Consider the following 13555-nt stretch of genomic DNA (forward strand, 5'->3'; position numbering starts at 1 on the left):
TCTATCGCCCATTTTTTTTTACTGCAGTTCGTATGCCAAGTTAATACAGGTGATTGGTTTCAAATAAAGGACTAAAAGGAAGTAATATAGTATAAGAATAATTACATGTCATACACATAAAAATAGAAACACATAATTAAAAATTTTCCAATAGGAATTGTCATTATTATTTCAATATTTTTTTACTCCCAAAAAGATCAATATTTCAATAGAACTATTGAAAATTTTAAGAAGGGAAAACACAGACAACTATGTTAACGAAAACAGTTAATTTAGAAGCCTTTATCTCAGATTGTCAGCTAAAAATAGGATTCATATGTGTATATGCCCGTTGTATGTATTGGAAATTGACATATATAATATTAAATTGATATAAAAATGTATTTTGTATATCAAATTCTTTTTAAGTTGTCTTTCCTTCTATAATGCAAGAATAGAAAACTACAGTGGCGTGCCAAAAGTGAAATAATTTTATTTTTTCTCTATATATTTCATTGAAAACAACATTTTCTAAAATCATAGATAAATGGTCAATTTTTGTCCAATTTAATTATTTATTTCAGTACTTAAACCAGAAAATGTGTAGTTATCTTTCTTTAAAAGATCATTACACGTTTAATATATAGTAAAATATAGTTCATCACTAAACATCAGTTCTAAAATTCAAGATCAATGTTGACTATATAATTCTTTGTGAGTATATGACTTCAAAATTCATGTCACACTTAAATTACAATATTTTTGAATTATCAATGCTTATCAGATAAAAACTATTGTTTTTTTTTTAACTACAACAATTTCTTGGATTATCAAGAAATTTTTGATAAAATCTGTCACGAAATGTTGTCATGTTGATTTTACAAAATATTAATTGTTTTCAATGAAATATATAAAGAAAAAATAAAATTATTTTCACTTTTGGCACACAACTGTACATTCAATGTTAAAAATATACATATATTAACCATAAACATAAAATACAAAAATCAAGGCACGATATATGATTATATTTTAACCTACAGCGAGACATAAAACATTTAATTGCTTTCATTGAATAAAAACTGACCAGAGGACATTAACAATTGGTCATCATTTTATCGCATATATAATTACATTCCATTTACACTGCTGTCTAAGTACTGTTGATTTTATCTTTTTATACGAAAAAGACGTCAAAAGCAATAAATATTTAATTGAATCGACATTTATCATTTATGTTAGTCTACAGGTCCACTCCTTTCTCAATATTAGCTATATTTTTCACGGTGACACACGTACATTGAAAAATTACAAAGGGTAATTGAGCTTTCACAAGAAATGGATGATGACGGATTACATGATATGCCAGCCCCTCTGCCGGACCTGCCACCCGTGATTGGCCCTCTACCGAGTCCAAGATCCGATATCCTACTGACCAACACACACACGAACCACACCCATGCACAGAGGGAGGTTCTCTCCTGTCCTCAGTGGCTTGTCCACAGAAAATGGAACAACCAGACGACGCTTGAAGACATCAATACAGTATTCATGCGCCGAAATATTCCAGGGATTTACTTTATAAGTCTCCAAATGACACTAAGCTTGATTGGAAACGTCAGTGTGCTGTTATTGTATAGTACCAAGTCAAAAGTGTCTAACTACCGTGTCTATGTATTATTCCTGGTGATGCTAGACCTCATAAGTTGTGTGTTTGTGATGCCCTTTGCGATCCTGTCTTTGTACTATCCAGTTAATTTCCCTTCTAACTTTATTTGTAAGGCAGGTTATTTCCTAGGATTTTTTGTACACATTGCATCTTCGTTGGTCCTAGTTCTCATTGCTGTGGACCGATTCCTGAAAGTCTGTCGGCCTCTAAAGAAACAGCTCACGGAGCAGCAGTCCAAGCTAAGTTGTCTGTTCATCTGCGTGTTCTCTTTGGGATTCTCTTGGTTTACGCCACTGTTATACGGAAATTCACAAGTCGATACGAACATCAACCACGTAGTAGGAACGCGCTGCTTTCTAGAAAATGACCCTTTAACCATAACGATCGCCCAGTGGAACTACATTGCCTTGACAGTAATGCTGGTCATTGTCACTGTCTTTCTGTGTGTCTTGTATTCTCTGATTCTTCGCAGAATTCGCAGCCACTCAAAGTACTGCACTGTTCGAACTAAAAACCGCCAGAAAGGACAACAGAAGAATCTCAACATCGGGAAGACCACGATGACTTTCTTAATTATTTCCGTTGTTTATTTAATTAACGCTCTGACTCACGATATCCTGGCACTTGTCCTGCACATCCAGAAAAATCTGGAGTGTTTCATGGGATTCTATGGTGGTGCTTTGTACTACATATTTCTGTGGACCATCTTCCTCAACAACGTGTCCAACCCGTTTATCTACGGCCTATCTGATGACCGGTTCTCTACCATGTTTAAGGGTATGTTTCAAAGAAATGGGCCTCTGAGAGCATCTTTCAGTCGAAATTTCAACGCGTCCACGGGCTCTATTTCCAAAGACAGCTTTCAGCAATCGTTTTCCAGGAAACAGTCCAGTCTAAGAGGCAAAACAACAGAGAAAGAATGAAAATATTTTGAAGACTAATATGTATCAAATAACCAGTTTATACAATGTACTTGTTAAAATTTGTTAATTGTGAAAGTGCTACATTTTTATTGTTTTGGATTAGATTTTGTTTTATGATTTTATTCTGTTAATTGTTACCTTTCTCTATTATATACAGTTCTCAAATAAATTTGTATTAAAATTACATTTATTTTAACCGGTCTATTGTTTTAAGAATTACCTCTTCTAACTTAAATTTAATTAATTAAAAGCACGCCTCCTAGACCTGATAACCGGGACAAAAACCAGGTTAATTAAACATACAGAAAAATCTTCTTCATTCATGGACATCGACGCTCAAAATGCAAGTATGTTTAAAATAGAAACAGATAAATTAGAAACGGAATAAACCCATGGCCCTAATCTCTAAAGACAGCGTTAATCAATCGTTTTTCCAAGAAACAATCAATTTATAATATGGCATGTATCTCATAGGCACTTGATTCTGAGATATTTTTTAAACCCATAGAATATAGATAATATTTAGTCCAAACATTTTAGTAAAATATTCATGTTGAACAAAATGGTAAAATAATAATTAAAATAAAAATTATGGAAAAAAAAGTTACACGCTAAGTCTTCTTCCGTACGTCAGAATTAACGTCCTTATAGGTGGGTTAAAATAATAATGATTGTTCCTTCGCGCAGGATAAGCATGTGAAAGTCAAAGATTTTGCGAGTCATCATTCGAAGTCATATACAGTGTATTATGCTTGAAAGAGCTCTTATTTTATTGGAAATAAAAGACGAATGCTTGTTTTTGACAGTTCATTTTTTGGCAATTTTCAGTGATCCTCATGCCACTATTGCCACACGAGACTGATGATGTCTCGTTGTAAAAGAAATTGTAGAATTACATGCAATTTTCCTTTCTTAATAAAACTCTTTCTTGACGAGACATGGCTTTTCCCCGGTTCTGTTCATATCTAGGGGGATTTTCATATAAATAATACTGAATCTCTTTGCTGATGGATACCGATGATTTCAAAACACGAATATCAGCGAGCGTCACGGGCCATCTCATCTGAAAAAAGCAAGTAGGCTCGAGGGATATCTTTTCGGGGGTATTTTTCAATAAGCTTTCTTTTACATCATTTTTAATGTCTCTTTCATTGGCGCGCACTGTTTCTAGTTCAATTAAACACTCTTCATTGGACCCTTGTGAAATCGATGCTTCCAAAATCTGAATATGTTGCTGCAAACGACTGAAAACGCGAGAAATATCAAGTAAGGAATTATTTATTTCAAAATCAGCACTTTGAGTTTCAAACTGAAGACGAGTTTGGAGAGAAGAACACATGCCATCTAACTTCGATTTTGCGTCTTCCTTAAATTCTTCAATCCTGATTTTGATCGCTGAAGATTCGCTTTCTATGTCTTTGCGGAATTTCTCTTTTTCTTCTGTTGCTTTCTTCAATTGATTAGCCATATTTGTTAATCTTTTTATCAAACTCTTTGTTTCCGAACTCTCTTTTGCCTCTAATGCAGCATCTTTTAATGAAGTGACTTCCTGACATGCTCGATGTTTGATTGTGGCGCAGATGGTGCAGCATGCACTCCGATGATTATGACAGAATATTTGGGCATCTTCCGATCCATGATCTGGGCATGGAATAAAACCAATGATTTGACCCTTTTTCTCTGTGCCTTTTCCTTTTAAATCTGAAAGCATGTGATTTCTGAATAGTCTGAATTTTTTGTGATCCTGTTCACAATTCTGACAGAGAGCCTCGTGACAATTCAGGCACCAGGAGGTGGCAAGTTTACTGCTGCCTTGAGAAAAACATGGATCGCATTGTTTCTTGTTTTCTTCAATTGACAACTTATCCAACAAAGTATTCATAAAATGATTTGTTGGAATTTGCTCGATCCACACTTCTCTGTTCTCGTACTTCTTATCAATATCTACGTGCTTTCGACATACAGGACACAGGAATCCGTGCTTCTTCGACATATCACTGAGAGAATCCACGGTTTGATTTTGAAACGATTGACAAAGAGAATCCCAAATGGAGGATTCCACTGGTTGAGTCCAGGGGCCGGCGATATATTTTCGCAAACACGGGGTACAGAATGTGTGTAAACATGGTAGATACCGTGGTTCCCTTAACTTTTCAAGACAGATGGGACACTTCAAAATCTCCTCAATGCATTTGTTCTCACTGTTAACATTATTTTCCGCCATGCTAGAATCAGGACTCTTATGTACAGTCTTTTCAGTAATTGTGTTCGTGTAAAGCACTATACCAGTATATAGGGTCCCCTTCTAATTCTGAACAATAAATCAATTCTTGCATTGAATGAAATGCGTCATTTTCCAAAGAAAACGAATAATAAAAAGCATTAATTGTTCCTTTTTAACATATCGACAGGTCCACTGCCTTCAAATTTTCAATTGATCATTGTAATTCGATCCTTGGTTTTGAAATATCTTCTTTTTAGCTAACCTCAAGGCTCATATCGATCACATTGTGTCCGTTTGTTGTTCCGTAAACTTTTCACATTTTCGACTTCTTCTCAATAACCAATGGGCCACATTCAACCAAACTTGGTACAAGGCATCCTTTGGAGAAGGGGGATTTAAATTTTTAAAATCAAGCAAGGGCCAAGTCCCTTCACAAGGGGAGATAATCACGATAAGACAAAAATAGGGTTGGGTCATTAAAAAATCTTCTCAAGAACCACTGAGCCGGAAAAGCTTAAACTTGGAAGCATTAAATTGTTCAAATCATGACCCCCGGGGATGGGCGGGGCCACAATGGGGAATCAAAGTTTTACATAGAAATATATAGGAAACATCTTTGAAAATCTTCTTCTCAAGAACCACTGTGCCAGAAAAGCTGAAACTTATGTGGAAGCATCCTGGGATAGAGTAGATTTTAAATTGTACAAATCATGACCCCCGGGGGTTGGGCGGGGCCACAATGGGGAATCAAAGTTTTACATAGAAATATATAGGAAACATCTTTGAAAATCTTCTTCTCAAGAACCACTGTGCCAGAAAAGCTGAAACTTATGTGGAAGCATCCTGGGGTAGTGTAGATTCTAAATTGTTCAAATCATGACACCTGGGGATTGGGCGGGGCCACAATGGGGAATCAAAGTTTTACATAGAAATATATAGGAAAAATCTTTGAAAATCTTCTCAAGAACCACTGGGCCAGAAAAGCTGAAACTTATGTGGAAACATCCTGGGGTAGTGTAGATTCTAAATTGTTCAAATCATCTGGGCGGGGCCACAATGGGGAATCAAAGTTTTACATAGAAATATATAGGAAACATCTTTGAAAAACCACTGTGCCAGAAAATGTGTTATGTGGAAGCATCCTTTTTTTAAATTGTACAAATCATGACCCCCGGGGGTTGGGCGGGGCCACAATGGGGAATCAAAGTTTTACATAGAAATATATAGGAAACATCTTTGAAAAACCACTGTGCCAGAAAAGCTGAAACTTATGTGGAAGCATCCTGGGGTAGTGTAGATTCTAAATTGTTCAAATCAGACACCTGGGGATTGGGCGGGGCCACAATGGGGAATCAAAGTTTAACATAGAAATATATAGGAAAAATCTTTGAAAATCTTCTTCTTAATAACAACTGGGCTAGAAAAGCTGAAACTTATATGGAAGCATCCTGGGGTAGTGTAGATTTCAAATTGTCTAAATTATGATCAGTGGGGTAGGGTGGGGTCACAATTTGTATTACAAGGGGGAAATCTAGTAAAGGACAGAATTGTCAAAGCTTCTCAGGTGAGCGATGTGGCCCATGGGCCTCTTGTTTTTCAATCATATCGATTACAGTGAATCCGTTTGTTATTGATTCTTTTCGGTTTTGATTTCTGCAAAACGTGTGTTTCACATTACATTGATGTATAAGTGCTCCTTCTTTTACACTGATGATTAAATGACATAAGAACAGATCAGGGGGCCATGGGAGTCTACTTTTTCCATGTATAATATGTTAATTACATTACAGTCAAATAAAAGAAATGAAGTATGTGTGTGATAAAAAAAAATTGATACTGAACACTCTTCCCAGCGAAATAAGATTATCATGTGTTTGTGAACCTTTTTTTTTTTTTTTTTTTTTTTTTTTTTTTTGTTTTACTTGTTTTTGATGAGGTATGTTAATTTTTTTCTCAGGCTGCCCCCCTACACTTTGAAAAATGATGCTATGTCCATGAAGAAACATCAGCTATAGAAAATATATAATGTCGATATATCTGATGTTTAAAATGTATTACCTCTAGTCAGATCCCAGATGGAAAGGACTCTATCTAGAAATTACATTGTCAAAAAGCCTAGTTGTGCAGTCAACATGTCAAAATAAAGACCAGTTCCATTAAACATACTTGGAATGATATTTGTTATTGTTAATATAATTAAGTTATTTTCTTCTAACTGCAGAACCAATTCTTGGTGAAACTAGTTTAAAGAATGAAAGGATACAGGTAAATGTAATAGGTCGGACAATTTTTAACTATAGCCATGGAAAGGAAATGGATTTTATAATTTAGGTGTCATTCTCTTTAAGCATCAAAGAATTTAGAAAAAAAAAATGAAAATGGTACATCACAGATTTTGCTGATATATTGCATGTAATGCATTCTCTTTTCTTTCTATCTCTCGATTGTCGATGACATATATCTTGCCCAATCTTTTCGAATTTCCGATTGAACTTGTGTCTTTTCAAGTATAGTTAAAATGCTCTTTATTTCTATCCATATACTCTGTCTTCTTCTTGTGGCAGTGTACTTCTACTTCCCTGTGTTTTTTGTTGTTTTTTTTTTGTAGAAAATTGCTTTTCCACTTCGTCATCAGCAGTGTCCACTGCAACGACTTGCCCCTCAAAAATTTTTTTGTCGTAGACAAACAGCAAATAGGTTGTATATCCAAATGTGAAATAGGAGCGTTCATGATTTCTTCCTGGTCACTGATCTCCTCTACATTAGGTATGGTTTCAACTACGAATTCATCTAATTGTCTTTTGCACATAAAATGCTCCTTTCACTCTCGGATACTATTCCTTGCATCTTCTAGACAATAATTGCAATAGCACGAGGTTTCTTCTGTAAGTATTGTACAACAGCTTGTCGAAACCACTGCATGTAATTTGAATGTACCAGTACTGGCATGGATATTCCTTTTTCTCGAGTATGCTACTGCCAGCATCAACTTCGTCCTGTTTGTGGAAAAAGAATCTGATTTTGCTAACACTCTCCTCGTTCTGTTTCGACCAGGCGTCAAGTCTTGATGTCTGATGGTCATATAAGCTGGGCACATCTTTATACTGGCTCCCATCACATGGTAACTTTCCATGTCCTGATTCTAGGTAGTTCCAACGTCCAGCTAATCCAAAGTCACCCATATAGTCCGTCGTTTTAAAATGGCTTTATTTTGATTCTGTTTCTTTGGAGAATCAGTTAGATAGTAAATCTTTTCAGGTGTTGGATAGGTTGTTCTTACATGTAGCTTTGGTATGAGTTTATTTTAAATGGTGTATGCAGCTGTTGCGTTATGGTAAAGAACATCAGAGATGAAGACGTTGGCATTTGCATTTTGGTAAATATGCAACAGTAGTCTGCAAAGTAAATTGAATTCTTCTTGCGTAACTGTTTCGTCAACTTCTCTCCATCTGGTTGTCTGGCCTCTGATAGGGTGAATTCACCATGCATCGGATACCCTTGTTCTTCAACAAGTTCTAGCGATGTCGTTATCGACGGAAAATTATCAAAATGGAGCTTAACATTTAGTTTGTGACTAAAATAACAATTTAGTACACAATTATATGCCCTTTATTGAAAAAATATCCCAAAAAATCGTGTTTTAGGAATAACTGAGAATTCACCATGGATCGGACATTGTTCACCATGCATCGGACAGACGGTTTTTAAACTGGAAAAATATCATACCTTTAACACAGTCCTTTAAAATCCTTGATATGGATATATTTTCATCTTTTATCTTAGAAATAACCCTCAACTTAAAATTTATTTACGATATCGTTGCACAAATGTAGAACGATTCAAGATACATCACTCTGCCTTAGAAATGCTTTAAAATGCTTATAATGCGGTAATTCGCGCCTTTTTCTCATGGTTTATCATACTCTGGTTTGTAGAAATAAATTGAGTCAAAATCCAGACGTCATATATCGATAAAGGCAAACTGACCATGGTTCGGACGGTTCTTGTTTTGCTTACACGCAATAAGCTGTTGTTCCGAGTGACAGTGGTCTAGACTTGTACTATCAACTGGAAAGTGTTTTGGAACCTTTCGGGTTTTATCAACTGTCAATATATCACCAAAACACTGAATACATCTGTTCTAACTAGAAGTTAAATCCATCAAGCGATTTTTACCATGGTTCGAACGTATCTGACCAAGGTTCGGACATGATAATTAAATATACAGTAAACAAATGTTGTTGTTTTTTTTTTTCAAATAACAGATATGCAATATTTACAGGCTCGTAGTAGCGATCTCGAGCCCCCCTTCTAAAACATAACATTTTACAATTGAAATTTAAAATTATAGATATCCATTGAAAGTCTGTCAAAGTTTTATCAGATAAGTTGTTAATTAACTTTTCTGATTTCTGTAGTTTGTCTAAATTATCAAATGACATACGGTGACAAAAGTTTCGTCATACTGGGCATATGTCGCAGTTTCAATTTCAGTAAGAAATCATCGCCGTAGTCAGCAGTATGAACTCTGATATCTGATAACTACGGGCTGCGAGAGCTTCAAGCAACTGACAATCGTTTGATTTCGTCTGTAATTTGAAATGAAAACACACTGAAAAATTCATATTAAAAAATCCATTTCTATTGCTTGATCAGCCCTCCCATTTTCTTCGACTGTAACCTCAAATATGTCGAAGGTTTCCTCCAAAAAACGAGACTGAATTTGTGGAATTAAAAAAAAAATTAATTGTATTTAAATGTTATTGATTTCGCTAGTTCTTGCTCTCTCAATGCATATTTGGAAGGCCGTGTTTCACTAGAAATCACCATTTGTTTCTAATACCACCGCATATTCCAGCAAAGCAAATATAGTTTTGCTTTAGAAGGTCTGATTCCTTTGGTTGCAAGTACGTGTTAGCTTCAGTCTTTTCGTTTTCAATGGAAAGCTTGGGCCTGGCATCGTCTCTTGCTAATTGTACTAAGAGGGATTCGTATAGGTTTATGTCTGTACCATGTCCCACAACAAGGTAGCGTGTGTTACAAAGTGTTTACCCCCCCCCCCTCCTCGAATATACACATGAGGTCCAAGGATTTTGTTTAATGACATGCTGACACACCCTTAAGAGCTGATTAATTTACGGATAACCTTTATCCCCTTTGTTTCCATAATAAAAGAAATAAAGATATCTTTTTTCTGTTTTTTTTTTAAATTACAAGCAATGAGTTTTAAATTATTATACTTCTGGGCTGTCGACAAGTTGTTCGAATTGAAATGCAATTTATTTTTGCTAGGGGTGTTTTCTTCAACTTTCTTCCACCTTTTGCAGGTTGACCCTCAGTTAATTTTCGTTCTACATAAAGAAATGACGAATGCACACGGCGGAGATAAAATCTTTTCTCTGCATGTCAATGCACGATCTTCATAAACTGCAATAGCATCAATGCATGTCTTTCTGATTATTGCGTTCATAATTTGAACAAATAATACACTAGTTATCTAGCACCCAAATACATGTAGTACATCTATACCGAGACCATACACACCCTTAATTATGACGTTTTCCATTTTTTGTTCTAAACTAGGGATTATTATTTCATTGTATAAGAAATCTATAATTACGAAGTCTGTATGTATAAATTAAAGATGTAACCGGCACTTGTTCATTTTTAAACAATCAAAAGTTCTTTGTTCTATGTAGGGATTTGTTTTAAATGCTAGAAATAATAGTATTTATGATTAATGAATTGGTTTAAATTTCAATTTATTGAACATCATTTACTTAATAAATTGAATTAATTAATTTATTATATCAAAAAATTGAAAAATGCATATAATAATATCATATATGTTTGAGGAGCCCGTTCTCATTTTGATCGATTAAAAATACTATACTGTAGTACATGTACATGTATGTACATTTAAAATATATACATTTTTTTTATAGTTACATGAAGTATGATTTTTTAAAAACAAAATTATTATCCGTATGCTTTGAATATCAATCACATTATTTATTCACTCTCTGATTTTTTTAAATTAAAGGCGATTTAAAGGTAGTTTGAACTTTGGTTTGCGCAATGTACGAATCATGGTCACCTGGTGTACGAACCTAGGTACATTTAATTTTCAGACTTCGAGGAAGATTTCACAACAAAATATAGAAAACAGCTTATATATATAATTTTTGACTATTAGGAATGATTAATCACTTAGAAACGCAAAAGAAATAAATCATACTGGTTTAATAAAGTAGAGTCTCATTCATTTGATTTTACTTGCAACTGTTTGTTTACTTTTCCTTTAAACTGCTGACGTAAAACAAACTACACATGCCCTAAAATCGTAGCGCCACCACCAAGTATTGAGTCACGTGATAAACACGGGGTCTTGACTAAATAAAAAATCTGATCGCTAAGATTGATATATTTCTGTATTATGCTGAAAACAGATTTATTTAGCTGAAAAAAATAACGGTAAAGTTGTCCGAACCTAGGTCAATTTTTTTGTCTGTCCGAACCATGGTCAGTTTGCCCAACTTGTATTTTGACTGAAAATATAGAGTTTTTATTTTCTTTTTCCGCAAAAAACAGCTGTCAGCTGGGTTCTGTATGAAAATTGTAGTGCTTACCTTTGCATCGAAAAGTGTCCGATGCATGGTTAATTTGTGTCCGATGTACGGTGAAATTAGCATACTAGTGAAAACCAGTTTTAACAGGGACCTATATACTACGGGATTTTACCGCAAATATATAAGTCGCGGGATTTGAAAGTCAACTTTAATTAACTATATTTCTAATGCTATCGCATATTTGAGATCAAATCCTTTAATTATCTGTCAAAAAATCATTCAAGATTTGTTTTAATCACGTATTATACTCCTTATCTTAGTAGTAATTTTGTTTTATGCAAAATCAGCACATGCCCCGATCGGCCATATTTCCGAGAAATCGCCGATTTCGGTCTTTGTTTTCTTTATATTTAAATTATATTGTTATTATCATTTAAAATTTATTAATAAATCAATTCCAATACATAAAATGAATAAATGATAATAATCAGAAAACACCCTGTTTACTGGGAATAAATGTTAATTGAAAAATTCGTAGTGTCTTGCGTGATGTTTTGGGTATAAAAACATAAAACATCCCTTTAGTATATAGGTCCCTGGTTTTAATAAGAATTAAAGAAACATTAAAGTGAAATTTCTTTATAATTTTTGTAAAATTACCAATCCCTGACAAAATTCACAAAAATTCCGTGGAAGTCGAATTTAAAAGAACGATAACTCTAAAAATTGCAAAATCATAAATTGCGGGTTATTCCCCTTTGATGATGTAAATTATGACGTAACTTCAAGGCCATTCTTGGGGTATTTTTATCACAACATGATAAACACAATCGGTATCATAAAAAAATTTAAAATCTTCATCTTTAAGACAGAAACAAATAAATACACAGAACTCTTAAGTTGAAAGAGAGTTTATTGCCTAAAGTTGTCCGAAGCAAGGTATGTTTCCGATGCATGGTGAACTCACCCTACCCTTTTCCATTGGGTAAACTTTTTCAAACTAGGGAGACCTGCTTCTAGCGTTTGTTTCAGCTTTTCATTTGTGTACTGGTCTTTGATGAAAGTGTCAGAACTCTTTGATTAACATTTACCTGTATTAAGTCCTCATGTTCTCATGGCTTTCAGTTTCAGAGCTTTATTTTGATATCGAGAGCAAAAAGTCGATCTTCCTTGGCGCAAAATTGGCGAGAAAGGAAAACTTTGACCTTAACTGTGACACAATTCCATTTGGGTTCTCAAAGAGAAACTTGCCGCGAATGCTGTCCAAATAATCGGACAAAATTCTCTTTTGATGCTCCTCATTTTAAATGACAATATAACATCACTCTTCTTTTTCCTGACAAGATCTTCCCTTTAATTAATTCTAAGAAACTTGTTACTTTTGTTTGTACTTTGTGTTCAGCAATTTGTTTCATGGCTATCTGGAATTTTTTTTTTTTTTTTTTTTGTTCTCCAGACAGTTTATCTCAGTTTTTTCGATTTAACTCAGACATAAACCTGCACTTTCTAGCTGTAAAAGATTGTATTAGCTTCCTAATAATGAAGTTGTTAAGTGACTGAACTCACTGCGTCTTTTAAATCCTTTGCAATATACATTTTTAAGAGAAGCCTTGTACGGATTATTTTTCGTCTATGGAGTGAGTTTTAATATTGATATATATGTACGAGACAAGTATAGATTTTTTTTTTTTTTTTTTAGAACATGGAGTTGAAAATATTAATATTTTTATTTTTATAACCTCGATCCTTAGCAGCATTACTTTATATTCCTATCCGAATATCATTTCCAAGTGTTCCATTGAGATAGATTATATAACCCACCTTGTTAGCCGCTGGGCCTAATTCAATCGGGTTCGGTATTCTAGATGGCGCTAAAAGTAAAACATCTAGTCCAGCAGCTCCTGCACGAACCAAAGTTTTAACACAGTTTAGACAAGACTACAGGTATTCATTACCTTTGATTTGTCTAATACCTATTATTTTGTAGTAACTTATTCTATCAGTCTAAAGTCGAACTCCTAAAATAGACAAAACGGAGAAAAAAAAAACTATCTTTTAGCTCCATCATTCATTGCGGCATTATCACTATGAATATTAGATCTCATAGCTTTTCGTATTTATTTAATTTTATGTCAGTCCTTCAATAAAGATAGCAATGCCCAAGCAAGGGGGAGATAACTTTCCAGATTTC

At 34.3% G+C, this 13555-nt stretch overlaps 2 protein-coding genes across 2 annotated transcripts; one reads left to right on the forward strand and one right to left on the reverse strand.

Moving 5' to 3' along the window:
* The first annotated feature begins 1333 nt into the window (after positions 1-1333).
* Positions 1334-2645, forward strand: LOC134253241 (trace amine-associated receptor 4-like). Its single transcript, XM_062735761.1, has one exon. The coding sequence runs from the start codon at positions 1342-1344 to the stop codon at positions 2569-2571; it is 1230 nt and encodes a 409-aa protein (XP_062591745.1). The 5' UTR covers positions 1334-1341; the 3' UTR covers positions 2572-2645.
* Positions 2646-3463: 818 nt separating this feature from the next.
* Positions 3464-4997, reverse strand: LOC134253462 (E3 ubiquitin-protein ligase TRIM45-like). Its single transcript, XM_062735986.1, has one exon. The coding sequence runs from the start codon at positions 4793-4795 to the stop codon at positions 3464-3466; it is 1332 nt and encodes a 443-aa protein (XP_062591970.1). The 5' UTR covers positions 4796-4997.
* Positions 4998-13555: the final 8558 nt, after the last annotated feature.

This window comes from Saccostrea cucullata, unplaced genomic scaffold (genome assembly GCF_032062105.1).
Source record: "Saccostrea cucullata isolate Sc308-1 unplaced genomic scaffold, CSIRO_AGI_Scuc_v1 ctg319, whole genome shotgun sequence".
Lineage (NCBI taxonomy): Eukaryota > Metazoa > Mollusca > Bivalvia > Ostreida > Ostreidae > Saccostrea > Saccostrea cuccullata.

Bases quoted from the DNA above. Each gene is read 5' to 3' on its own strand.
- LOC134253462 (XM_062735986.1), bottom strand. From the start codon at position 4,795: ATGGCGGAAAATAATGTTAACAGTGAGAACAAATGCATTGAGGAGATT.
- LOC134253241 (XM_062735761.1), top strand. From the start codon at position 1,342: ATGCCAGCCCCTCTGCCGGACCTGCCACCCGTGATTGGCCCTCTACCG.